General features: G+C 43.8%; 1 protein-coding gene and 1 pseudogene across 3 annotated transcripts in view; one reads left to right on the top strand and one right to left on the bottom strand.

Annotated features, from left to right (window-relative positions):
• apba1a (amyloid beta (A4) precursor protein-binding, family A, member 1a) overlaps positions 1 to 25055 on the top strand; it is a 195840-nt gene that overhangs the window by 12800 nt on the left and 157985 nt on the right. For all 3 annotated transcript variants that reach the window (XM_072258095.1, XM_072258096.1, XM_072258094.1), the window contains exon 2: positions 21910 to 22100. In XM_072258095.1, the coding sequence (XP_072114196.1) occupies positions 22098 to 22100 (3 nt within the window). In that variant the 5' untranslated portion in view covers positions 21910 to 22097. The remainder of the gene's footprint in view (positions 1 to 21909; positions 22101 to 25055) is intronic.
• Positions 8721 to 11838, bottom strand: LOC140198353 (large ribosomal subunit protein uL23-like; annotated as a pseudogene).

The following is a 25055-nucleotide window of genomic DNA, read 5'->3' as shown; positions in this document are numbered from 1 at the left end:
CATAACCATTCCTACTGTGAAGCATGGTGGTGGCTGCACTGTGCTGTGCGGATGCTTCACAGCAGCAGACCCTGGACGGCTTGTGAAGGTAGAGGGTTAAAATAAAAATCAAAACACAGGATAAGATGTTAACATCCCTCATGCCAGTGGGTCATGAGCACTTGCTCGAGACTGACCTTGATGTTGGGAGTGGCACAGGGGTTTTCAAGTGGGTACCCTCCTTCCTCCTTCCTCCATGTTTCATCGATTAGCCCACTACATCTATGGAGGGCTTGACGATGACTCTCCAAGTCATCCTCTATTAGGTCATTCCACTCTCTTGATGCTATCTTGGAGCCTAGGAGAGTTCTTTTCGCTTGATCCAAAGCCAGTGACTGCCTCTTTCTGTGGCATCTGATGGTTTGCCATAGAATTTGACCTAGCTCCTTCAGCATGATGCAGGATGTGGCTATAAATCCCCTACATCCCACTTCCACAGGACAAACTGGTCTTCCAGCCGCATCACTGAGCTTCAGCTGCTAGATCTGCGTAACATAGCCTCTTGTGTTCATCGGCTTCAGCCACTGAATACTCCCACGGGCCTGTGAGTTCCACGATGCAGTCAATCTGTAATGAATTGGACCAGAGAACCAAGCCTGGCCCAAGGTCAGTGGCAGCAATTTCCAGTAGAAGGGTGAGTTGCTTATTGACATTCATGGGCATTATCCAGTCACGGGCTGTGTTCATGTGTCCTGTTTCTGGTTTAGGAGGGAGAAAAGTTGGTCTTTTCCCTCCTTCCTGGACGAATGCTGCTGGTGTCAGAGAGTTAATCATTCTAGGGGAAAAGGAGTTGGTTGCTATCCTCTTGGTCTCGATTGCTGCTGCCAGACTCTTCAGGACCTGGTTGTAACACCACGTGTATCTGCCTTGTGTGAGGCTGGTTTAGCAGCTTGCCAGGATACGCCTGAGGGTTCCTGGAATCGGGCACAAGGCACAAATTGAAATTGAACTTTCCGAAATTGACATCCGAAGAACGCTTAAAATTAGAAATACCTATTACGGATGGAGAAATAAAGAGTGTTATTTCTTCAATGAATTCTGGTAAATCACCCAGTCCAGAGGGTTATACAGTAGAACTTTTTAAGTCTTTTTCTTCCACTCTTTCCCCTTGGTTGTGCAGAATTTTTAAAGATGCAATTACTATAGGTAAACTAGCACAATCATTTTATAGAGCCTCTATTTCCCTAATTTAAAAAAATAAGGATCCTACTGAATGTGCATCATATAGACCGATATCCTTGCTGAACATAGATTCTAAGATTTTTTCTAAAATATTATCGTCTAGGTTAGAAAAGGTATTCCCTCAGATTATTTCTGAGGATCAAACTGGATTTACTAAAAATTGTTACTCATCTTTTAATATTAGATTAATGAATATTGTTTATACTCCTTCACTTAGAACTCCAGAATGTGTTATTTCATTAGATGCGCTGAGAAAGCCTTCGACAGAGTTGAATGGCCATATTTATTCAGTACGTTTGAGATGTTTAACTTCAGCCCGATATTTATATCTTGGATTAAACTGATATACTCCTCTGGCTTCGGTTTTTTACTAATAATCAAAGATCTCCCTTTTTTCGATTATTTCGTGGTACTAGACAGGGTTGTCCTTTAAGTTCTTTATTATTTGATATCGCTTTAGAACCTCTAGCAATTGCTATCTGGGATTCACCAAATATTTTAGGTATTATTCGTGGGAATGAGATACATAAGTTATCAATATACGCAGATGATTTATTACTATATATTTCTGACCCAGAGAAATCCATTTCTGCAATTTTATGTTTGTTGGCTCAGTTTAGCAAATTTTCTGGCTACAAATTGAATCTTAATAAGAGTGAACTTTTTCCGTTAAACATGCAGGTCCCAATTTATAAATGCTTACCATTTAGATTAGTTACTGATTGTTTTACTTAGGAGTAGAAATCACCAAGAAGCATAAGGATTTATTAAAGGCTAATTTTTTTCCTTTATTTGATCAGATTAAATGTTTCTTTACTAAATGGTCACCAGTGACGTTGTCTTTAATTGGTCGGATCAACGCTGTCAAGATGATGATTCTACCTAAGTTTCTATATTTATTTCAAGCATTGCCTATTTTTATCCCGAAATCCTTTTTTGATAATATTGATTCAAAAATTTCTTCATACATATGGCAGAATAAAAATCTTAGACCAGGTAAAAGATACTTAAAGAAGCCCAAAACGGAGGGTGGTTTAGCATTGCCGAACTTTAGATTTTACTATTGGGCAATTAGTAGTCATTATTTAAAATTTTGGACATGAAATTGGGACACAGTTTCAAGTCCACAATGGATTAGTCTTGAATGTAAATCTGTTTCAGGGTTTTCATTAGGTTCTGTTTTAGGGACCCCGCTTCCCTTTGATTTTTCTAAATTGGACAAACATATGGATAACCCAGTAGTTAAATATATTCTTTGAATATGGTTTCAGTTTTGAAAATTTTTTGGATTGAATCAATTTATTTTAGCAAGTCCTATTCTATTCAATTTTCTTTTTCAACCCTCTTTTGGATCAAGCCTATCTAGTGTGGAAAACTAAAGGTATAATACGTTTTTCTGATTTATTTTTGGATAATTGTTTCATGTCTTTTGAACAATTATCTAATAAATATAATTTACCTAGGTCCCATTTCTTTAGATACTTGCAGATTAGAAACTTTTAAAATACTGTTCTTATTACCTTTCCGATTTCATATTCATCAGATATAATGGAAAGAATTCTAGATTTAAACCCTTTTCAGAAAGGTCCAGTAGCAATTATTTATAATATGATTATGAAAATAAATCCAGATGTATCGAATTCAATTAAGAACGACTGGGAAAGGGAACTTAAGCCTATAGAGAAATGGCAAAAAATTTTTCAATTAGTTAATTCTTCCTCTATATGCGCTAAACATGTGTTGATACAGTTTAAAGTAGTACACAGGGCTGATATGTCCAAGGATAAATTAGCTTGTTATTACTCTCATATAAATCCTATATGTGATCGATGTCATTCTGAGACAGCTTCATTAACTCATATGTTTTGGTCATGCCCTTTGCTAAAGAAATGCTGTGACGACATCTTTGGTATTATTTCAACTGTTTTGAATATTGATCTACAACCTCATCCTATTACTGCAATCTTTGGTTTACCAATGATAAAACAACACCATCTGACCCCCTCAGCTTGTTGGATGATTGCTTTTGTTACACTAATGGCTAGAAGATCCATATTATTGAATTGGAAAGAGATTAATCCTCCAACTACATTTCAATGGTTTTCTCAAACTATGTCTTACTTAAATTTAGAAAAAATTAGAAGCATCATTTATGACCCTTCTATTAAATTTGAAGAGATTTGGAGACCATTTATTCAATACTTTCATATGATGTAATTTGACCCTTTCCAATTCTATTTTGTTACTCCATATACGGGGAGGGGAGTGGAGTTAACAACACTAATGGTCTTATCTGAGGTATCCCATTCTTTTTTTTTCTTTAGTTTAATTTTCTTCTAATTGGTTTAGATTTTTTTTCTTTTGGGGTATAATCTTTCTTTTTTCATGATATTTTTATATTTTCACTTTATATTTTCCTATACTATATTTGTACTTTTTGAGATTTTGGGAGGCTCAATAATGATGTGTCAATTGAGCTTATACTTGTATAAACTACTTATCAATAATGTAATCCCAATTGCTCTGTATCTATTTTCTGTAATGTTTATGATGATGAAATTAATGAAAAGATTGGAAAAGAAAAGAAAGGGCGCAAGTTGGATCCTCACTGAACCACTGGTGAAGATTTTTTTTTGTGAGGGAAGCTCATCCTATGAGCTCTGATGAGAAAACTAAATCTGTTTGCTTTCAAATGAATGTAGTAAAATACAGGGAAGTCCTGGACAAAAACCTGATGATGCATTCTACCAGAGAACTGTGACCTGTTTTCCAGCAAGACAATGTCCCCAAGTATAAAGCCAAAGCTGCACAGGAATGGCTTTAAAAACAACAAAGTTCAAGCCTGGAGTGGCCAAGTCAGAGTCCAGATCTCAATATAATTGAGAATTTGTGGCTGGATGCGAAAAGCGCTGTTCACTCATGATCCCTATGCAATCTGACAGAACTTGAGCAGTTTTGTACAGAAGAATGGGGGAAAATTGCAGTGTCCAGATGTGCAAATCTGATAGAGACCTATCCACACAGACTCAAGGTTGCAATTGCTGCTAAAAGTGCATCTACTAAATACTGACTTGAAGGGGGTGAGAAATTATGCAATCAATTATTTTGTGTTTAATAATTCTAATAAATTTAGACCAATTTGTAGAAATTTGTTTTCACTTTGACATGAAAGGGTCTTTTCTTTTGATCAATGTAAAAAAAAAACAAATTAAATCCACTGTGATTCAATGTTGTAAAACAATAAAGCATGAAAACTTCTGGGGTAGGGGCGGTGAATACGTTTTATAGTCACTGCAGCTGGTGCTCCTGCTGCGGCCTCCTCTGCATTGCTGACCCCCATCGTAAATTGGGGGACCACTTCATGGAGCACCTTTGCTCCATTTGCCAAAAGCGGCATTTCCCGGTGACCAAACATTTTAATTTCTCTGCCCATTCCCATCCCAACATGTCGGTCCACAGCCTCCTCTTGTGCCACGATGAGGCCACTCTCAGTGTGGAGGAGCAACAGCTCGTTCTGTGTGGTTGGCCTCCATCCTGATGGCATGAACATCGATTTTCCTTCTGGTTTAACAAAAAAAAAATTCCCTCACCTTCCCCCTTGAGGCCTCTTGCCTCTTCTCACCTGCCTATCACCTCCATCCTGGGCTCCTCCTCCTTCCCCTTTTCCCATGATCCACACTGCTCTCCTATTAGATTCCTTCCTCTCTGACCCTTTACCTTTCCCACCCACCTGGCTTCACCAATCATCTATTTATTTTGTATTGAGATACACTGTGGAATTGGCCCTTTGAGCAACACCGCTCAGCCATCCCCCTATTTAATCCGAGGCTAATCAAGGGATAATTTACAAGACCCATTAACCTACTAATCGGTACGTCTTTGGACTGTCGGAGGAAACCAGAGCATCCGGAGGAAACCCACACGGTCACAGGGAGTCACAGGAATTGAACCCCAGTCACTTGTACTGTAAGGCGTTGTGTTAACCACTATGCTACCATACTGCCCAAAAGCTTACGGACTTTAAGCCTACTATAAGCCTACGGGCTCTCACAGCTACCTGGACTATTCCTCTTCTCACCCTGTCTCTTGTAAAAATGCCATCCCTTTCTCGCAATTCCTCCATCTCCGCCGCATCTGCTCTCAGGATGAGGCTTTTCATTCCAGGATGAAGGAGATGTCCTTTTTTTTTTTTAAAGAAAGGGGCTTCCCTTCCTCCACCATCAACTCTGCTCTCAAACGCATCTCTCCCATTTCACGCACATCTGCTCTCACCCCATCCTCCTGCTACTCCACTAGGAATAGAGTTCCCCTTGTCCTTACCTACCACCACACCAGCCTCCGGGTCCAACATATAATTCTCCGTAACTTCTGCCACCTCCAGCGGGATCCCACCACTAAGCACATCTTTCCCTCCCCAAACTCTTTCTGCTTTCTGCAGGGATCATTCCCTACGCGACACCCTTGTCCATTTGTTTCCCCCCATCCCTCCCCACTGATCTCCCTCCTGGCACTTATCCTTGTAAGTGGAACAAGTGCTACATATGCCCTTACACTATCACCCTCACCACCATTCATGGCCTCAGACAGTCCTTCCAGGTGAGGCGACACTTCACCTGTGAGTTGGCTGGGGTGATATACTGCGTCCGGTGCTCCCGATGTGACCTTCTATATATTGGCGAGACCTGACGCAGGCTGGGAGACTGTTTCACTGAACACCTATGCTCTGTCCGACAGAGAAAGCAGGATCTCCCAGTGGCCACACATTTTAATTCCACGTCCCATTCCTATTCTGATATGTCTATCCACGGCCGCCTCTGCTGTCAAGATGAAGCCACACTCAGGTTGGAGGAACAACACCTTATACTTTGGGTAGCCTCCAACCTGATGGCATGAACGCAAACAACAGGAATTCTGCAGGTGCTGGAAATTCAAGCAACACACATCAAAGTTGCTGGTGAATGCAGCAGGCCAGGCAGCATCTCTAGGAAGAGGTACAGTCGACGTTTCAGGCTGAGATCCTTTGTCAGGACTGACGAAGGGTCTCAGCCTGAAATGTCGACTGTACCTCTTCCTAGAGATGCTGCCTGACGAAGGGTCTCAGCCTGAAACGTCGACTGTACCTCTTCCTAGAGATGCTGCCTGGCCTGCTGCGTTCACCAGCAATTTTGATGTGTGCTGATGGCATGAACATTGACTTCTCTAATTTCCGTTAATGCCCCACCTCCCCCTCGTACCCCATCCGTTATTTATTTATTTTTATTAATTTTTGTCCCCTCTCCCCCTCTCCCCCGATCCTCTCATATCCCCTTTTGCCTATCACCTGTCCAGCTCTTGGCTCCATCCCTCCCCCTCCTGTCTTCTCCTATCATTTTGGATCTCCCCCTCCCCCTCCCACTTCCAAATCTCTTACTAGCTCTTCCTTCAGTTAGTCCTGACAAAGGGTCTCGGCCCAAAACGTCGACTGTACCTCCTCCTATAGATGCTGCCTGGCCTGCTGTGTTCACCAGCAATTTTTATGTGTGTTGCCCAAAAGCTTGTTCTCCTTCCCTCCCCTCTTCTTCCCCCCCACCCACCCCCCGACAATCTTTTGTTCAGGCATTTTCCCCTTCCTTTCCAGTCCTGAAGAAGGATCTCAGCCCGAAGCCTCAACTGTTAATTCATTTCCGTAGTTGTTGCCTGACCTGCTGAGTTCCTCCAGCGTTTTGTAAGTGTTAAGGCTGATTTATACTTGTGTGTACGGGCTATGCTGTAGCCTACGCAAGTGGCCTACGCCATTGTGAGCATTTATACTTGTGCGTTGGTGTGTCTGCGTTGCTCTGCAATTCACCGCCAAAACGCTAGTTGGCAGTGGGGTTTCTATGCCACTGTTGAGTTTCTTCCTGTACTTTAAACAATGGCGATTGAAACTGAGCGCATCATGTTGGAGCTAATAAATGTCGAACAAGAGTTTCTTCTCTCTCAATTCTGAAATGGCGGAGAAGCAGCAGCAACCGGAAATGCGTAGGAGGAAATGCGATGCTACCGAGTGGACCAATCACAGTTGGGGTCTGCGTCGCCGCGACACGTAGTTACATTTTAGGAGAGGCGCGCGTTAGGCTACGGCGTAGGGTTCGGTGAGGAGTACAGCGTAGGGTACGCGGCTATGCCATACATATGGCGTACATTTGACGCAGAAGTATAAACTGGATTTACTCTGAACTTCCAGCATCTGCTGAGCTTCTTGTATTTATAATTGATTAGCATTGCATTAAAGTTTATGGGAGCTTGCTGTGCATAATTTGGCTGTTAAAGTTCTTTCATTACAACAGTGACTGCACTTCAAACGAAGCCTAATTAGCTATAAAGTGGATTTAGATTTCTTGAGCTGGTGAAAAGTGCTGTGTAAGTAAATGTATTTGTTTGCCATTTTTTATTCATTGGCTTTGTTGTTTTGCCTCAAGGCTTATACAGTCATTAGTCTTTTAACTTTCTGTTTGATTGGAATTCAAAGGTTACTAAAGCCTTGAGAGGTTTGACTCCGAATAGGAATCTATGTAAGATTTTACGTTCTGGGACTGAGAATACATTCCCAGGTGGAACACTTGGCTGGCTTTCTCTGTTGTGCTCAACTGTTCTGCCAGCTCCAGCGGCCTTCATGAGCCATTGATTAATAATTAGAAGGAATCACTGATGATATCTGAAGGTTGCTGATCTTTATGGAGGGCGCCATTCTAGCAAGTCCTGTATCATCATTGGCATTTAGGAAAGAAATTAGCTCTTAACTCCCATCTAATAACAGATTAAATTTGGCTTATTGCTATAAGGCTGACAGTGCTACAGGAAAATAGTAGCAGTGGCGCAGAATCGGAATTGGGTTTAATATCAGTGACGTGAAATTTGTTGTTTTGCAGCAAAAGTACAGTGCAATACTTAAATATCTTATAATTTATAGTTTATGTACAGTGTGTGTTATACTGCAGAAATGGTGAGGTAATGTTCATAATGTCTGTTCAGAAATTTGATGGCAGAGGGAAGAAGCTGTTTCTAAAATGTTGAGTGTGTGTCTTCAGGCTCCTCTACCTCTTCTCTAATTGCAGTAATAAGAAGAGAGCATGCCCTGGGTGAGGGGCGTCCTTAATGATGGACATCGCCATTTTGAGGCATTGCCTTTTTGAAGATGTATTTGATGCTGGGGAGCCCAGTGCCCATGATGGAACTCACTGAGTTTTCAACCCTCTGCAGCTTTTCCTGATTTTGTCCAATGGTTCCTCCAGACCCAAGGGTGTTGCAACCAGTTTGAGTGCTCTCCATTGTACATCTATAGAAATTTGTCAGAGTCTTTAGTGACGTACCAAATCTCCTCAAGCTCCTAAGGAAATATAGCCACTATTCTTCCTTCCTCGTAATTCCATGAATATGTTGGGCCAAGGATAGATCTTCAGAGGTATTGACACCGAGGAACACTTAATTTAGCTGGTGGAGCTGTTTTTTCTTTGCCTTTAATTTTTTTATTGAAATATTCATATAGGTCTTCTTAAGATGATAATTTTATTAGTGACTTGATTTGCTATTGGGAAATGAACCTGGTCAGGTGTCGGATCTCTCAGTGGGAGAGCATTTTGGAGATGGTGATCATAATTCTATCTCCTTTACAATAGCATTGGAGAGAGATAGGAACAGACAAGTTGGAAAAGCGTTTAATTGGAGTAAGGGGAATTACGAGGCTATCAGGAAGGAACTTGGAAACTTAAATTGGGAACAGATGTTCTCAGGGAAAAGTACGGCAGAAATGTGGCAAATGTCCAGGTGATATTTGTGTAGAGTTCTGCATAGGTATGTTCCAATGAGACAGGGAAAGAGTGGTAGGGTACAGGAACTGTGGTGTACAAAGGCTGTAGTTAATCTAGTCAAGAAGAAAAGAAAAGCTTACGAAAGGTTCAGAGAGCTAGGTAATGTTAGAGATCTAGAGGATTATAAGGCTAACAGGAAGGAGTTTAAGAAGGAAATTAGGAGAGCCAGAAGTGGCCATGAGAAGGCTTTGATGGGCAGGATTAAGGAAAACCCCAAGGCATTCTACAAGTATGTGAAGAGCAAGAGGATAAGACGCGAAAGAATAGGACCAATCAAATGTGACAGTGGGAAAGTGTGTATGGAACCGGAGGAAATAACGAGGTACTTAATGAATACTTCAGTATTCACTGTGGAAAAGGATCTTGGTGATTGTAGTGATGACTTGCAGCGGACTGAAAAGCTTGAGCATGCAGATATTAAGAAAGAGGATGTGCTGGAGCTTTTGGAAAGCATCAAGTTGGATAAGTCGCCAGGACCAGATGAGATGTACCCCAGGCTACTGTGGGAGGCGAGGGAGGAGATTGCTGAGCCTCTGGCAATGATCTTTGCATCATCAATGGGGACGGGAGAGGTTCCGGAGGATTGGAGGGTTGCGGATGTTGTTCCCTTATTCAAGAAAGGGAGTAGAGATAACCCAGGAAATTATAGACCAGGGAGTCTTACTTCAGTGGCTGGTAAGTTGATAGAGAAGATCCTGAGAGGCAGGATTTATGAATATTTGGAGAGGTATAATATGATTAGGAATAGTCAGCATGGCTTTGTCAAGGGCAGGTCATGCCTTACAAGCCTGATTGAATGATATGATGAATACACAGCCTATATAAAGTAAAAATACTTTTCCCCAATCATTGCCTGCACTGTTCTCCGTAGCGAAAATCTCACACAAGCGCTCTCGGCAGAAACACGGCGCAAGCGCTCTCTAGTAACCTTTAAGCTATGAAGCTGCCAAATCATACCAAATAACACATAAAAATACACAGCCGATATAAAGTAGAAATAATGTATGTACAGTGTAGTATCACTTACGGGAATCTGGAAGACAGCGCCCAGCACGCTGATGATGGTGTGTTAGGCTGAGTCATCGGAGGTTGGGGTGGTGCAGTGGCCCCCACCGTCCGGGCAGCGAACCGATACCGATGCACAAAGAATGCAGGGGTCCAGCGGTGGCTGGGATGCACCCAGCACATCTTTAAGAAAAAAGTCGAAACAAACAAGCTAATTAGTTAGGTACCGCCTGGCACGTAAGTGTCGGCCCAGATCAGAGGCGACGCAATTGGCTTTGTGGATCCAGAACTGGCTTGCCCACAAAAGTCAGAGAGTGGTTGTAGATGGGTCGTATTCTGCATGGAGGTTGGTGACCAGTGGTGTGCCTCAGGGATCTGTTCTGGGACACTTACTGTTTGTGATTTTTATGAATGACCTGGATGAGGAAGTGAGGGATGGGTTAGTAAGTTTGCTGATGACACAAAGGTTGGGGGTGTTGTGGATAATGTGGAAGGCTGTCTGAGGTTAGAGATACAAAACTGGGCTGAGAAGTGACAGACAGAGTTCAACCCAGATAAGTGTGAAGTGGTTCATTTTGGTAGGTCAAATATGATGGCAGCATATAGTATTAATGGTAAGACTCTTGGCAGTGTGGAGAATCAGAGGGATCTCTGGGTCCGAGTCCATAGGACACTCAAAGTAGCTGCGCAGGTTGACTCTGTGGTTAAGAAGGTGTACAGTGTATTGGCCTTCATCAATCGTGGAATTGAATTTAGGAGCTGAGAGGTAATGTTGCAGCTATATAGCAACCTGGTCAGACCCCACTTGGAGTACTGTACTCAGTTCTGGTCGCCTCACTACAGGAAGGATGTGGAAACCATAGAAAAGGTGCAGAGAAGATTTACAAGGATGTTGCCTGGATTGGGGAGCATGCCTTATGAAAACTGGTTGAGTGAACTCGGCCTTTTCTCCTTGGAGCAATGCAGGATGAGAGGTGACCTGATAGAGCTCTATAAGATGATGAGAGGCATTGATCGTGTGGATAGTCAGAGGCTTTTTCCCAGGGCTGAAATGGCTGCTACAAGAGGGCACAGTTTTAAGGTGCTTGGAACTAGGTACAGAGGAGATGTCAGGGGTAAGTTTTTTACTCAGAGTGGTGAGTTCGTGGAATGGGTTGCTGGCGGCGGTGGTGGAGGCAGAAACGATAGGGTTTTTTAAGAGATTCCTGGATGGCTACATGGAGCTTACAAAAATAGAGGGCTATGGTCAAAGCCAAGGTAGTTCTAAGGTAGGAGCATGTTCAGCACAGCTTTGTGGGCGGAAGGGCCTGTATTGTGCTGTATGTTTTCTGTGTTTCTATGTTTCTATCCAATTCATTATAGTCTGGGAGCAGGTGGACAGAGACTTTTTTCTTACCATTAGGCCTGATAAGAATGTTGACTTCAGCTACATCAATGTCATGGAATTTCTTAGCAACTGTTTGTTTTGATGCTTGTTGGCTTTAATGTCAACAATGAAAACCAAGGTATTGTCCTCAATTCTCTTCACAGCAGACTTGGTGGTGAGAGGGAATTTAATAATAGCATAATGGTCCAACTTCTTCCCCTTTGGAAGCACACTTTCTGGGATACTTGGCCTGCCTTCTCAATCTGAGTATATTTGGCCTCCCGAAGGTAGGTGGTGTCTTAATTTTCTTCTGCCTTGACTGAGAACACCTTTCAAAAAAGCTTTCTTGGGTTTCAAGGCTTTGGATGTAGCTTTAGTCTTGGCAGGGACAGCTTTGTTCTTCACCTTTGGAAACATCTTGCCTGACCCAAATTCAACCCTGTCCTGTAATATTGTCATGTGGAGCTTGAATGCACAGGTATCCTTCCAGGGACTCAAAAGTGGAGGCTTTGTCCCCACTTTGGAGAAGTAGCGTTTAGGCTGCAACTGTTCCATGAAGACCAGTTCTGACAAGACTTGTTCAGGCTATAGGGTGGTATACTTGTGTTTCAGTGGCCTCTGTGAACTCAGAGCTGATGGCAGTGCTGGGCTCCAGATTTAGAAGGGACGTCAGTTTGATGAATCTCTCGCCTGCTGCACTCAGTTTCCGTGGCTGATCACTCTGTTTCTGGTCCTTAACCTTGACCATTTCTTTGTGCTTTTTCAGAAGAGCATGGACAGCATAGCTTGAAACTCCTGGAGTCTGCTGTGAAACCTTTGCTTGGGAGACACCTTGCTGATGCAGGATGACCACCTTGTGTCTTGTTGCTGTGCTCACTTGCATGGTGTAAGAATTGATGATTTGAATCTGCCACATGGGCACCTCGCCCAGTTTGATTTCTCCTTCTACTTCCGTTTCTGTTTCAGTTAATCAGTTCATTCAACTTATTATGTCATTGATCATTCGCACCTGTTTGTTATCTTTGTTTCAAAATACGTTTATTATCAAAGTATTTATGCATTATACAACCCTGAGAGTCATCTCCCCACATTCAACCACAAAACAAATAAACACAGTGGAACACATTCAAAGAAAACATCAAACACCCAATGTGCAAAAAAAGAACAAATCATGCAAGCAGCAAAAACAAGCGAATAACACACAGAATATTAAACATCTAACTGCAGACTCCTTGAAACAGTCTAGGAAGGTTCAGTTTAGTTCAGTTCAGTTCAACTGTGCCATTTGCAGGCCACAGAGTCAGTCTGCCCTGATTAAAGTTGTGCAAAATAGCAATTTTTAAAAAAAGGAGTAGCCAGAAACACGTAACATAAACTGCAGTCCTCTTAAAATGATTCCATTCCATAGCCGTGCCAATCAGATCTTGCCCAAGACTAAGACTCTTGCATGTTCCTCTGGCAGCAACAAGGAAGAGGGAGACCGAGCAAAAACAGGCAGACAGCGACTCAAAGATTCAGATGGTCCTGAACAGCTGCTCACCTCCTCATTGATTTCAATCTTGCTCGACATTTTAATTGGCGAGTTGTTTGAGAATTGGAGCTGATCATGGGTTTTTGCTTCGCCGTTAGGGGCATTCCGTTCTCAACCTCGCTTTCAGCCATGCCAAATTCACTCGAAGGCAGCAAAAGTTCAAGATCGCTCAGTTGGCCCAAAAACACCTTTTCAAATGTAAATTACAGACCCCAATCACAAACAGATTAGTAGTAGAAGTATGCAAACACAAGGAAATCTGCAGATACTGGAAATTCAAGCAACACACATGAAAAATGCTGGTGAACGCAGCAGGCCAGGCAGCATCTATAGGAAGAGGTACAGTTGACGTTTCGGGCTGAGATCTTTCGTCAGGACTAACTGAAAGAAGGGATAGTAAGAGATTGAAAGTGGGAGGGGGAGGGGGAGATCCGAAATGATAGGAGAAGACAGGAGGGGGAGGGATGGAGCTAAGAGCTGGACAGTTGATTGGCAAAAGGGATATGAGGCTGGAGAAGGGAGAGGTTTGTGGGACGGGAGACCTAGGGAGAAAGAAAGGGGGAGGGGAGCGCAGAGGATGGGCAAGGAGTTATAGTGAGAGGGACAGAGGGAGAAAAAAGAGAGAGAAAAAATATATAATACAGGTTTCCCCCGCCATCCGAAGGTAGAGTGTTCCTATGAAACGGTTCATAAGTCAGAATGTCGTAAAGTGAAGGAGCAATTACCATTTATTTATATGGGAAAAATTTGTGAGCATTAGCAGACCCAAAAAATAACCTACCAAATCATGCCAAATAACACACAAAACCTAAAATAACAGTAACATGTAGTAAAAGCAGGAATGATATGATAAATACACAGCCTATATAAAGTAGAAATACTTTTCTACAATCATTGCCGCACTGTTCTCCGTAGCGAAAATCTCACGCAGGCACTCTCGGCAGAAACACGGCGCAAGTGCTCTCAGCAGAAACACTCTCCCCAGTAACCTTTAAGCTATGAAGCTGCCAAATCATACCAAATAACACGTAAAAATACACAGCCTATATAAAGTAGAAATAATGTATGTACAGTGTAGTATCACTACGGGAATTGGGAAGACAGCGCCGAGAACACTGATGATGGTGTATTAGGCTGAGTCGTGGGAGGTTGGGGTGGAGCAGTGGTCCCCAGCCTCCGGGCAGCGATCCGATACCGATCCGTGGAGAATGCAGCCGTAGCCGGGAGGAACCCAGCACATCTTTAAGAAAAAAGCCGTAATAAACAAGCTAATTAATTAGGTGCCGCCCGGCACTTAAATGTTGGCCCAGATCAGAGGCGACGCAATGGACAATTGCCTCCGATTTGGGTCGACATTTACGTGCTGGGTGGCACCTAATTAATTAGCTTGTTTATTTCAGCTTTTTTCTTAAAGATGTGTTGGGTGTGTCTCGGCTGCCGCTGCATCCTCCGTGGCAGTGTATCAGTACGCGGCCCGGGGGTTGGGGTGGTGGGACACTGAGGTGTCATCTCATCATCGTCTGTTTCCATCAGGGTAGGCAGGTCATCATCTTCTATGTCTGCCTGCCTCGATGTCGAAGGTCGAGGTTTGTCGTCTGCTGTGGCTGATGTGGAAGGCTTGAAAAACGACAGTATGCTTGTCTGCTAGCCTCGCGCATTTTTCTATCATCTTATGCAGTTGCTTCACGTTCAGTTCCTGGATGACTTCACTTTCGGTCCGTTTGCTACTACATTCGGTTTCGATTGTTATCTTTTCCTCTTCCAATTGCATCAGCTCTTCATCTATCAACTCTTGGTCATGGGATGCCAAAACCTCTTCAACATCATCTTTGTCATCTTTCACAAGCCAAACTCACTTTGTCCTTACTTCGTTCACCACGATCGAAATGCTTAATTATGTCTAGCTTTACGCTAAGTGTAACACCCTGACGATCTCTTTTAGGCTTTTCCGATACCTTAGAACTCATCTTGCTAACGGCTGCTCGCAGGCATGTGTTTAAGCAATGCCGGTGAGAATGCTGTTCCGGGGGAGGAGCTTGGCTGCTCGGGGTGTGCGCTGCCTTTTATCGCGCACTGCTTTTTTCGCGCTGTCTTTTTTTTCCGTAACAGTGAAAACACCTTCTGTTAGCGAAAACAGGTAACTAATGTAGGTCTTTCGTAACAGCGAGGTTTCATAAAGCGAACGTTCGAAAAGCGAGGGACACCTGGAATAATAAATAAATAAGGAATGGGGTATGAAGGGGAGGTGGGGCATTAACGGAAGTCAGAGAAGTCAATGTTCATGCCATCAGGTTGGCGGCTACCCAGACGGAATATAAGATGTTGTTCCTCCAGCCTGAGTGTGGCTTCATCTTGACAGTAGAGGAGGCTGTGGATAGACATATCAGAATGGGAATGGGACAGGGAATTAAAATGTGTGGCCACTGGGAGATCCTGCTTTTTCTGCTGGACAGAGCGTAGGTGTTCAGCGAAACGGTCTCCCAGCCTGCGTCGGGTCTCGCCAATATATAGAAGGCCGCATTGGGAGCACTGGACGCAGTATATCACCCCAACCGACTCTCAGGTGAAGTGTCGCCTCACCTGGAAGGACTATCTGGAGCCCTGAATGGTGGTGAGGGAGGAAGTGTAAGGGCATGAATAGCACTTGTTCCGCTTACAAGGATAAGTGCCAGGAGGGAGATCAGTGGGAAGGGATGTTGGGGGGGGGGGCAGAATGGACAAGGGAGTTGCGTAGGGAGCGATCCCTGCAGAAAGCAGAAAGAGTGGGGGACGGAAAGATGTGTTTAGTGGTGGGATCCCGTTGCAGGTGGCGGAAGTTACTGAGAATTATATATTGGACCCGGAGACTGGTGGGGTGGTAGGTGAGGACAAGGGGAACCCTATTCCTAGTGGGGTGGTGGGAGGATGGGGTGAGAGCAGATGTGTGTGAAATGGGAGAGATGTGTTTGAGAGCAGAGTTGATGGTGGAGGAAGGGAAACCCCTTTCTTTTTATATATTTAAAAAAAAGAGGACATCTCCTTCGTCCTGGAATGAAAAGCCTCATCCTGAGAGCAGATGTGGCTGAGACGGAGGAATTGCGAGAAGGGGATGGCATTTTTGCAGGAGTCAAGGTGGGAAGAGGAATAGTCCAGGTAGCTGTGAGAGTCCGTAGGCTTATAGTAGACATCAGTAGATAAGCTGTCTCCAGAGATAGAGACAGAAAGATCAAGAAAGTGGAGGGAGGTGTCAGAAATGGACCAGGTAAACTTGAGGGCAGGATGAAAGTTGGAGGCAAAGTTAATAAAGTCAACAAGTTCTGCATGCGTGCAGGAAGCAGCACCAGTGCGGTCGTCGATGTAGCGAAGGGAAAGTGGGGGACAGATACCAGTATAGGCTTGGAACATGGATTGTTCTACAATGCCAACAAAAAGGCAGGCATAGCTGGGACCCATACGGGTGCCCATGGCTACACCTTTAGTTTGGAGGAAGTGGGAGGAGCCAAAGGAGAAATTATTAAGAGTAAGGAGTAATTCCGCTAGACGGAGCAGAGTGGTGGTAGAGGGGAACTGATTAGGTCTGGAATCCAAAAAGAAGCGTAGAGCTTTGAGACCTTCCTGATGGGGGATGGAAGTATATAGGAACTGGACATCCATGGTGAAAGTAAAGCTGTGGGGCCAGGGAACTTAAAATCATCGAAAAGATTCAGAGCATGAGAGATGTCACGAACATAGGTAGGAAGGGATTGAACAAGGGGGGATAAAACAGTGTCAAGGTATGCAGAAATGAGTCCGGTGGGGCAGGAGCAAGCTGAGACAATGGGTCTACCTAGACAGGCAAGTTTGTGGATCTTGGGTAGGAGGTAGAAACGGGAAGTGCGGGCTGTGGGAACTGTAAGGTTGGTAGCAGTGGATGGGAGATTTCCTGAGCTGATGAATTTGGTGATGGTGTGGGAGACAATGGCCTAGTGCTCCTTAGTGGGGTCACGATCGAGGGGTAAATAAGAGGAGGTATCCGTGAGTTGTCGCTGTGCCTCGGCAAGGTAGAGGTCAGTACGCCAGACTACGACAACACCCCCCTTATCGGCGGGTTTTATACTAAGATTAGGATTAGTGCGGAGGGAGTGAGGAACAGAGCGTTGGGAAGGAGTGAGGCTGGAATGGGAACAAGGTGTGGTGAAGTCAAGGCGATTGATGTCCCTTCGGCAGTTAGCAATAAAAAGATCCAGAGCAGGGTGTCCATGAAGAGGAGGAGGGTTGAAGATGGGAGCAGGGGTCATTGGGGGTAGGAGAGTCCTTGCCGAAGAAGTAAGCTTGAAGACGGAGCCGGCAGAAGAACAGTTCAGCGTCATGGTGAACGTGGAACTCGCTGAGGTATGGGCGAGGGGGACAAAGGTAAGACTGAGGACAAAGCGTTGTGCCTCAGAGAGTTGAAGGTCGGAGGGGATGGTAAAGACCCGGCACGGATGCGAGCTGGGATCAGAGGGGGGAGGGGGAGGGAGGCTGGTAGTGTCAGTGGAGAGGAGGGGGAGGGTTGGGGTGAGAGGAAGATGGAGTAGTAGAAGTATATTTAAAAGAAGGAAACAAAGTAATTTCATGAATTGTCTGCAGGACATTGCTGTTGGTCATGTTGGTCACTGGTACCATCTTGCACTCGGCTATATACCTACAAAATAATCATTTTTTATTTGAAAAGTGGTCTATTACTGAATATGTTACTTTATTTAAGAAAATTTTAAAATCTCAATCATTAAATTTCTTTGGAAAATGAATGTTTGGAAATCTAAAATTTGCTCTTATTCTGATGCAATAATGCAGAAAATAAAAACTAAACACCTTAATCAAAATTTACATTAAAAATCTGGGGCCTAAGACTTTTGCACAGTGTTGTAAGGGCAGCAGTGAGAGACGACTGATTGCTGAGCCAGCGTTGCCCCTCTGGCATGCCGCTGTTGATGTGACACTTGCATTTGTTAATCAACTGGCAGGAGTGTTCACTGAGATCTTTAACCTCCTTGCTTCGACTATCTGAGGTATCCACCTGCTTCAAGCAGGCTTCAATTATACCGGTGCCTAAGAAGAATGTGGTAACCTGCCTCAATGAATATCATCCGGTAGCACTTATATCCACTGTGATGAAGTGCTTGGAGAGGTTGGTGATGAAACACATCAACTCCTGCCTGAGAAGCAGCTTGGATCCACTCCAATTTGCCTACCAGCAGAACAGAACCACAGCAGATGCCATCTTACTGACTCTTCACTCAACCTTGGAACATCTGAACCTTGGAAGAGGGAATTCAGGGAGTTGGCTAGACAGCTGAAGGGTAGTAATCTCGGGATTGCTGTTTGTGCCACGTGCTAACGAGCGCAAGAATAGTATGATTAGGCATATTAATGCATGGCTGAGAGACTGGTGTAGGGGATAGGGCTTTGGGTCCCTGGATCATTGGGGCATCTTCTGGGGGAGGTCCGACCTGTACAAAAAGGACGGGTTACACCTGTATCAAAGGGTCCAATATCCTAGCAGACCGGTTTAGGGTTTAAGCTCATTTGGCAAGGGGATGGGAACTGAAGTGATAGGGCTGAGGAAGGAGAAAACAGAAATAAATCAACGATAGCGTGCAACAGAGATGATAGAAAGGACAAGCAGGAGATGAGGCTTAATTACAGCCAGTGAGATAAGTTACAGGGCAATAGAGGCGTGGTGCAGTTAAAACAGAAAGCAACAATTACTGGACTGAAAGTGTTGTATTTGAATGAATGCAGCATAAGAAATAAAATGGATGATCTTGAAATTCAGCTACAGATTGGCAAGTATGACGTTGTGGCCATCTCTGAAACTTGGCTAAAGGATGGCTGCCATTGGGAGTTTTATGTCCAAGGATATACGGTGTATTGAAAAGATAGGTTAGTAGGTAGAGGCAGTGGTGTGGCCCTGTGTATAAGAAATAATATTAACTCATTAGAAAGGGATGACACAGGATCGGAAGGCACAGAGTCTCTATGGGTTGAGTTTAAGAAATGGCAAGGGTAAAAGGACCCTAATGGCAGTTGTATACAGGCCTCCAAACAGCAGCGGGGATGTGGATTACAAATTACAACAGGAGAGAGAAAAGGCGTTTCAGAAGGGCAATGTCATGATAATCGTTGGGGATTTTAACATGAAAGTGGATTAGGTAAACCAAGCCTGTGCTGGACCTCGAGAGAGAATTTGTAGAATATCTAAGGGATGGCTTTTCAGAACAACTTGTTGTTGAGCCCACTAAGGGATGGGCTGTGCTGGATTGGGTGTTGTGCAATGATCAGGATGTGATAAGAGAGCTTAAGGTTAAGGAACCCTTAGGGAACAGTGATCACAATATGATCGAGTTCACTTTGAAATTTGAGAAGGAGAAACTAAATTCCAGCGTGTCGGTATTTCAGTCGCATGAGAGGGGGTCTGGCCAAGGTTGACTGGAAAGGGATACTGGCAGGAAGGACAGCAGAGCAGCAATGGCTGCAGTTTCTGCGAAAAATTAGGGAAGTGCAAGACATATATTTCTACTAAGAAGAAATTTTTGAATGGAAGAAGGACACTACCGTGACTGACAAGTGAAGTCAGAGCCAAAGTAAAAGCAAAAGAGAGGGCATACAAGGAAGCCAAAGCTAGTGGGAAGATAGAGGGTTGGGAAGCTTATAAAAACTTGCAGAAGGGAACTAAGAAAGTCATGAGGAAGGAAAAGATAAATTATGAAAGAAAGCTGGTGACTAATATCAAAGAAGATACTAAAAGTTTTAGTAAAGGAGAGTCGAAGTGGGAGACATAGGACCAATAGAAAATGACACTGGACATATTGTAATGAGAGACACAGATGAAGGAGCTGAATGCGTATTCTGCATCAGTATTCACAGTGGAAGACGTTTGCAGTGTACCGGACATTCGAGTGTGTCAGGGAAGTGAAGTATGTTCAGTGAAAATTACGACTGAGAAGGTGCTCAGGAAGCTTAGTGGTCTGAGGGTGGATAAATCTCCTGGACTTGATGGAATGCATCCTCGGCTTCTAAAGGAGGTAGCTGGAGAGATTTTGGAGGCATTAACAATGATCTTTCAAGAATCGATTGATTCTGGCATTGTACTGGCTGACTGGAAAATTGCAAATGTTACTCTGCTATTTAAGAAGGGTGGGAGGCAGCAGAAAGGAAACTATAGACCTGTTAGCCTGACATCAGTGGTTGGGAAGTTGTTGGAATCGCTTGTTAGGGATGAGATTACGGAATACCTGGAGGCACATGACAAGATAGGCCAAAGCCAGCGTGGTTTCCTGAAAGAAAAATCCTGCCTGTCTAACCTACTGCAAGTTTTTTGAGGAAACTACAGGCAGGGTAGACAAAGGAGATGCAGTAGGTGTACTTGGATTTTCAGAAGGCCTTTGACAAGGTGCTGCACATGAGGCTGCTTAGCAAGATAAGAGCCCATGGAATTACAGGGGAGTTACTAGCATGGGTGGAGCATCGGCTGATCGGTAGAAAACAAGGAGTGGGAATAAAGGTATCCTATTCTGACTGGCTGCTGGTTACCAGTGGAGTTCCACATGGGTCAGTGTTGGGACCGCTGCTTTTTACGATGTATGTCAATGATTTGCACTACGGGATTAATGGATATGTGGCTAAATTTGCTGATGATACAAAGATACGTAGAGGAGCAGGTAGTGTTGAAGAAACAGAGAGCCTGCAAAGAGACTTAGATAGTTTAGGAGAATGGACAAAGAAGTGGCAAATGAAATATAATGTTGAAAAGTGTGTGGTCATACACTTTGGTGGTAGAAATAAACATAGAGACTATTATTTAGATGGGGAGAGAATTCAAAATGCAGAGATGTAAAGGGACTTAGGAGTCCTCTTGCAGGATACCCTGAAGGTTAACCTCCAGGTTGAGTTGGTGGTGAAGAAGGCGAATGAAATGTTGCCATTCATTTCTAAAGGTATAGAATATAAGAGCAGAGATGTGATGTTGAGGCTCTATAAGGCACTAGTGGGACCACACTTAGAGTATTGTGTGTAGTTTTGGGCTTCTTATTTTAGAAAAGATATATTGACATTGGAGAGGGTTCAGAGAAGATTCATGAGAATGATTCCAGGAATGAAAGGGTTACCGTATGAGGACTGTCTGTCAGCTCTTGGGCTGTATTCCCTGGAGTTCAGGAGAGTGAGGGGGGAATCTCATAGAAACATTCTGAATGTTAGAAGGCCTATACAGATTAGATATCGCAAAGTTACTTCCCATGGTATGGGAGTCTAGGACAAGAGGGCATGACTTTAGGATTGAAGGATTCAGGATTTAGAACAGAGCTGCGGAGAAATTACTTTAGTCAGGGTGGTAAATCTGTGGAATTTGTTGCCACAAGTGGCTGTGGAGGCAAAGTCATTGGGCAGAGATAGGTTCTTGATTAGCCAGGGCATCAAAGGGTATGGGGAGAAGGCAGGGGAGTGGGAATGATTGGAAGAATTGGATCAGCCCATGATTGAATGGCGGAGCAGACTCAATGGACTGAATGGCCTACTTCTGCTCCTATATCTTATGGTCTTATGATCTGGACCATAAGATATATATATCAGGATGGCTTTCATTGACTACAGCTCAGTATTCTATACGAATATCCCCTCAAAACTAATCAATAATCTTAAAGACTGTGCTTCAATGCCCCCTTGTGAAACTGGATCCTGGATTTCCTCACTTGCAGACCCCAGTCAGTTCGGATTGGCAACAGCATCTCCACAGTCATTTTCCCAGGTGCACCACAAGTCTGTACCCTTAGCCCCCCACTCTACTCACTGTACACTTTTGACTCTGAGGCTAAGTACAGGCAGTTTGGTTAAACCCAAAGGCAACTGCTGTGGATCAGCACGTCTTTCAGAGGCAGATGCCTTGAAATATAGAGATGGATGTTTCTGCTTATAAAGGTAAACTTAGAAACTGTGAGCAAACCATTTGTATCCCCAAGGGAAATCCAAAGAAGAGGAGATGAAGTTGGAGGTTCTGCTTGGTACTTTTACCGTAACCATCTGCTGCCAAGACGAAAGTCTGAAGAGCTTCTGATTGGAGGGAGCAGTGAAGACAACCGTGGCTGTGTCAGATGAAGAGAGATACAAGTCTGTGGAGGGAATTCATAGGCAATGAACTGGGAATAAAATGGTAAGTTGTATTTAAAATTCAAGCACATTTGACATAGAGCAAGACATTTGTGATTTAACCTACAATCCTGGACTTCTGTTCTTTGAGCCTTTCGGTAAGGACAAAATCTCAGTCTCCACTGCATCATATTTGATCTCTGTCAGAGTGTTGAATTCAAGTTCCACATTAGAGACATTAGCATAGACCTTGGCCTCGATACATCCCTGTGCACCTGGATCCTTGATTTCTGATTTCTTCACTTGCGTCTCCCAGTCAGCTCTGTTTGGCAACAACATTTCCTCTACAATCACCACAGCTGCACCACAAGATTCGACTTGCTTTATACTTATGACTGTGAGGCTAGGTACAGCTCCAATATCATATTTAAGTTTGCTGATGACACAACTGTTGTTGGCCGAGTCAAAGGTGGTGATTAATCGGCATATAGAGGGAGATAGAAAATCTTGCGATTGGTGCCACAACGATCACCTCTTACTCAATGTCAGCAAGACCAAGGAGTGGGTTATTGACTTCAGGAGAAGGAAACAGATTGATTGAGCCACTCCTCATCAAGAAATCAGAAGTGGAGAGGGCCAGAAACTTTAAATTCTTTGGCATTATTATTTCAGAGGATTTTTCTTGGTCCAGCACATTACAAATAAGCCATAGCAGCGCCTTTTCTTTCTTAGAATTTTGTGAAGATTCAGCATGTCATCTAAAACTTTGACAGACTTGTATAGTTGTGGAGAGTATCATGAATGTCTGCATCATGGGCTGCTATGGAAACACCAATGCCCTTGAGTGGAAAAGCCTACAAAAAGTAGGGAATACGGCCCAGTCCATCACGGGCAAAGGCTTCCCCACCATTGAGCATATCTATGTGGAGCACTGTGGCAGGAGAACAGTATTCATTGTTAAGGAACCCCATGGACAAATGTCAGTATGGGAATGGGAAGTGGAATTAAAATGGCTGAGCACCTGGACATTCTGGTTGTCACAGCTGACAGAATGAAGATGCTCAACAAAGTGGTCCCCCAATCTGCGTCAGATATCAGCTATTGTATAGAGGCGGCCGCAAAAATGAGCATTGAATATAATAAAAATCCCAGCGGATTGGGGTTACCTGCAAAAGCTGTTTAGGACCCTAAATGATGGTGAGGGAGGAGACATGGGGGCAGTAATATCACACCATATTTGCAGGGATAAATGCCTGGAGAGTGATTGAGGAGGTACAAACAGACAAGGGAGTCATGGGGAAAACGCTTCCTGTGGAAAGCAGAGAGGAGGAGGGAAGATGTGCCCTGTTAGTAGGATCCCGTTGGAGATGGTGGAAGTGGCAGGGAATGATATGCTGGATATGAAGGCTTGTGGGGTGGTAGCTGAAACCCTTTCCCTGATATGATAACCCTATCCCGGTTACATTGGGGAAAGGGAGATAGTGTGACGTGTGGGAAATGGAGTAGCTGCTAGTGGGGCTTGCATTGATAGCAGTAGAGGGGAAACCCTGTTCTTTGGGGGGGGGAGAAAGAGGACATCTTAGATGTTCTGCAGTGGAGGGCCTCATCATGAGAGTGGATGGGGAGGAGATGATAGAAATGAGAAAAGGGATAGGGTGGGAAGAGGTTCCCACCCATCTCTTGCAAGATGTCCTCACCTTATCTCTTGCAAGGATGCAAGAAAAATATGGGCAAATTGTGCACAGTTTTTTCAAGAAAGCATGATTCGAACGAAGTCCATTTTAATGCAAAATATTCAGAGTAGTCAAAGTACTGCTAAACTGTAGTGGTAATTAGGTTTTTGCCAGTTGGTTCAAGAGCTGAATGGTTGAAGGGAAGTAGCTGTTCTTGAACCTGGTGGAGTGGGTCTTCAGGCTTTTGTGCCGTCTACGACAAGATGCCAGGAACTGGATGATGGGAATCTTTGATGGATGTGGCCTTCTTTAGGCAGCACCTCATATAGATAATATTTCTATGGTGGGGGGGAGGGGTTTGGTTGGTATTTCCCCATGCAATGTACTACTCAGTTGTACGTTCATTTTAAGGGCTCAAAGTAAAATTTATTTGATCAGAGTACAGACAGTACATGTCACCACATGTGACGCTGAGATTCTTTTTCCTGCAGGCATACTCAGCAAATCTATAGAACAGTAACTAAACAGGATCAATCAAAGAGCAAGAACATAGAAGGCGACAAACTGTGCAAATGCAAGTATAAGTAAATACCAATAAGTAATGAGAGCATGAAATAACAAGATAAAGATTCCTTAAAGTGAGATCATTGGTTGTGGGAATGTCTCAACGGATGAGTGTAGTTACCCTCTTGTGTTGAAGAGCCTGATGGTTGAGGGATAGTGACTGTTCTTGAACCTGATGGTGTGAGTCCTGAGGCACTACGCCTTGTACCTGATGGCAGCAACGAGAAAAGAGCCAGGCCTGGGTGGTGAGGACCTTTGATGATGGATGCTGCTTTTCTATGACAACATTTCATGTAGATGTGCTCAATGGCTGGGAGGGTTTTTCCTCTGATTTATTGGGCCAAATCCACTACCTTCTGTAGGATTTTCCCATTGGTCTTCCCACACCAGGCCGTAATGCGGCCAGTTTTTACTTTTATTTTACTTTATTCAAATATCTTTGTCAATAATGCTGGCCCTGCCTGAATGTCACATCATGAAATATTTTCATATTCTGTTAACTTTATATTTTCTTTCAGCTGAAGAGGAGGATTCCCATTCAGTCTCATTCCCCCGCTTACTTCCTTGTAAACCCATGCCCTCTCTCGTGTCCTTCATGTCCCCACTAATTCTCGTTCTGCTCTGACCAGGGGTAAAAGAACAGCCAATTAATCCACCTGCACTTCTGTCAAGGTGGGAGGAATCCGGAGCACCCAGATTCAAGATTGGAGCTTATTGGTCAGGTGTGCAAGGTATACAGCGAAGTTTGTCGTTTGCATTAACAACCAACACAGCCGAGGGTG

Source organism: Mobula birostris, chromosome 5 (genome assembly GCF_030028105.1).
Source record: "Mobula birostris isolate sMobBir1 chromosome 5, sMobBir1.hap1, whole genome shotgun sequence".
Lineage (NCBI taxonomy): Eukaryota > Metazoa > Chordata > Chondrichthyes > Myliobatiformes > Myliobatidae > Mobula > Mobula birostris.
This window is presented reverse-complemented; position numbering and strand designations above follow the sequence as displayed.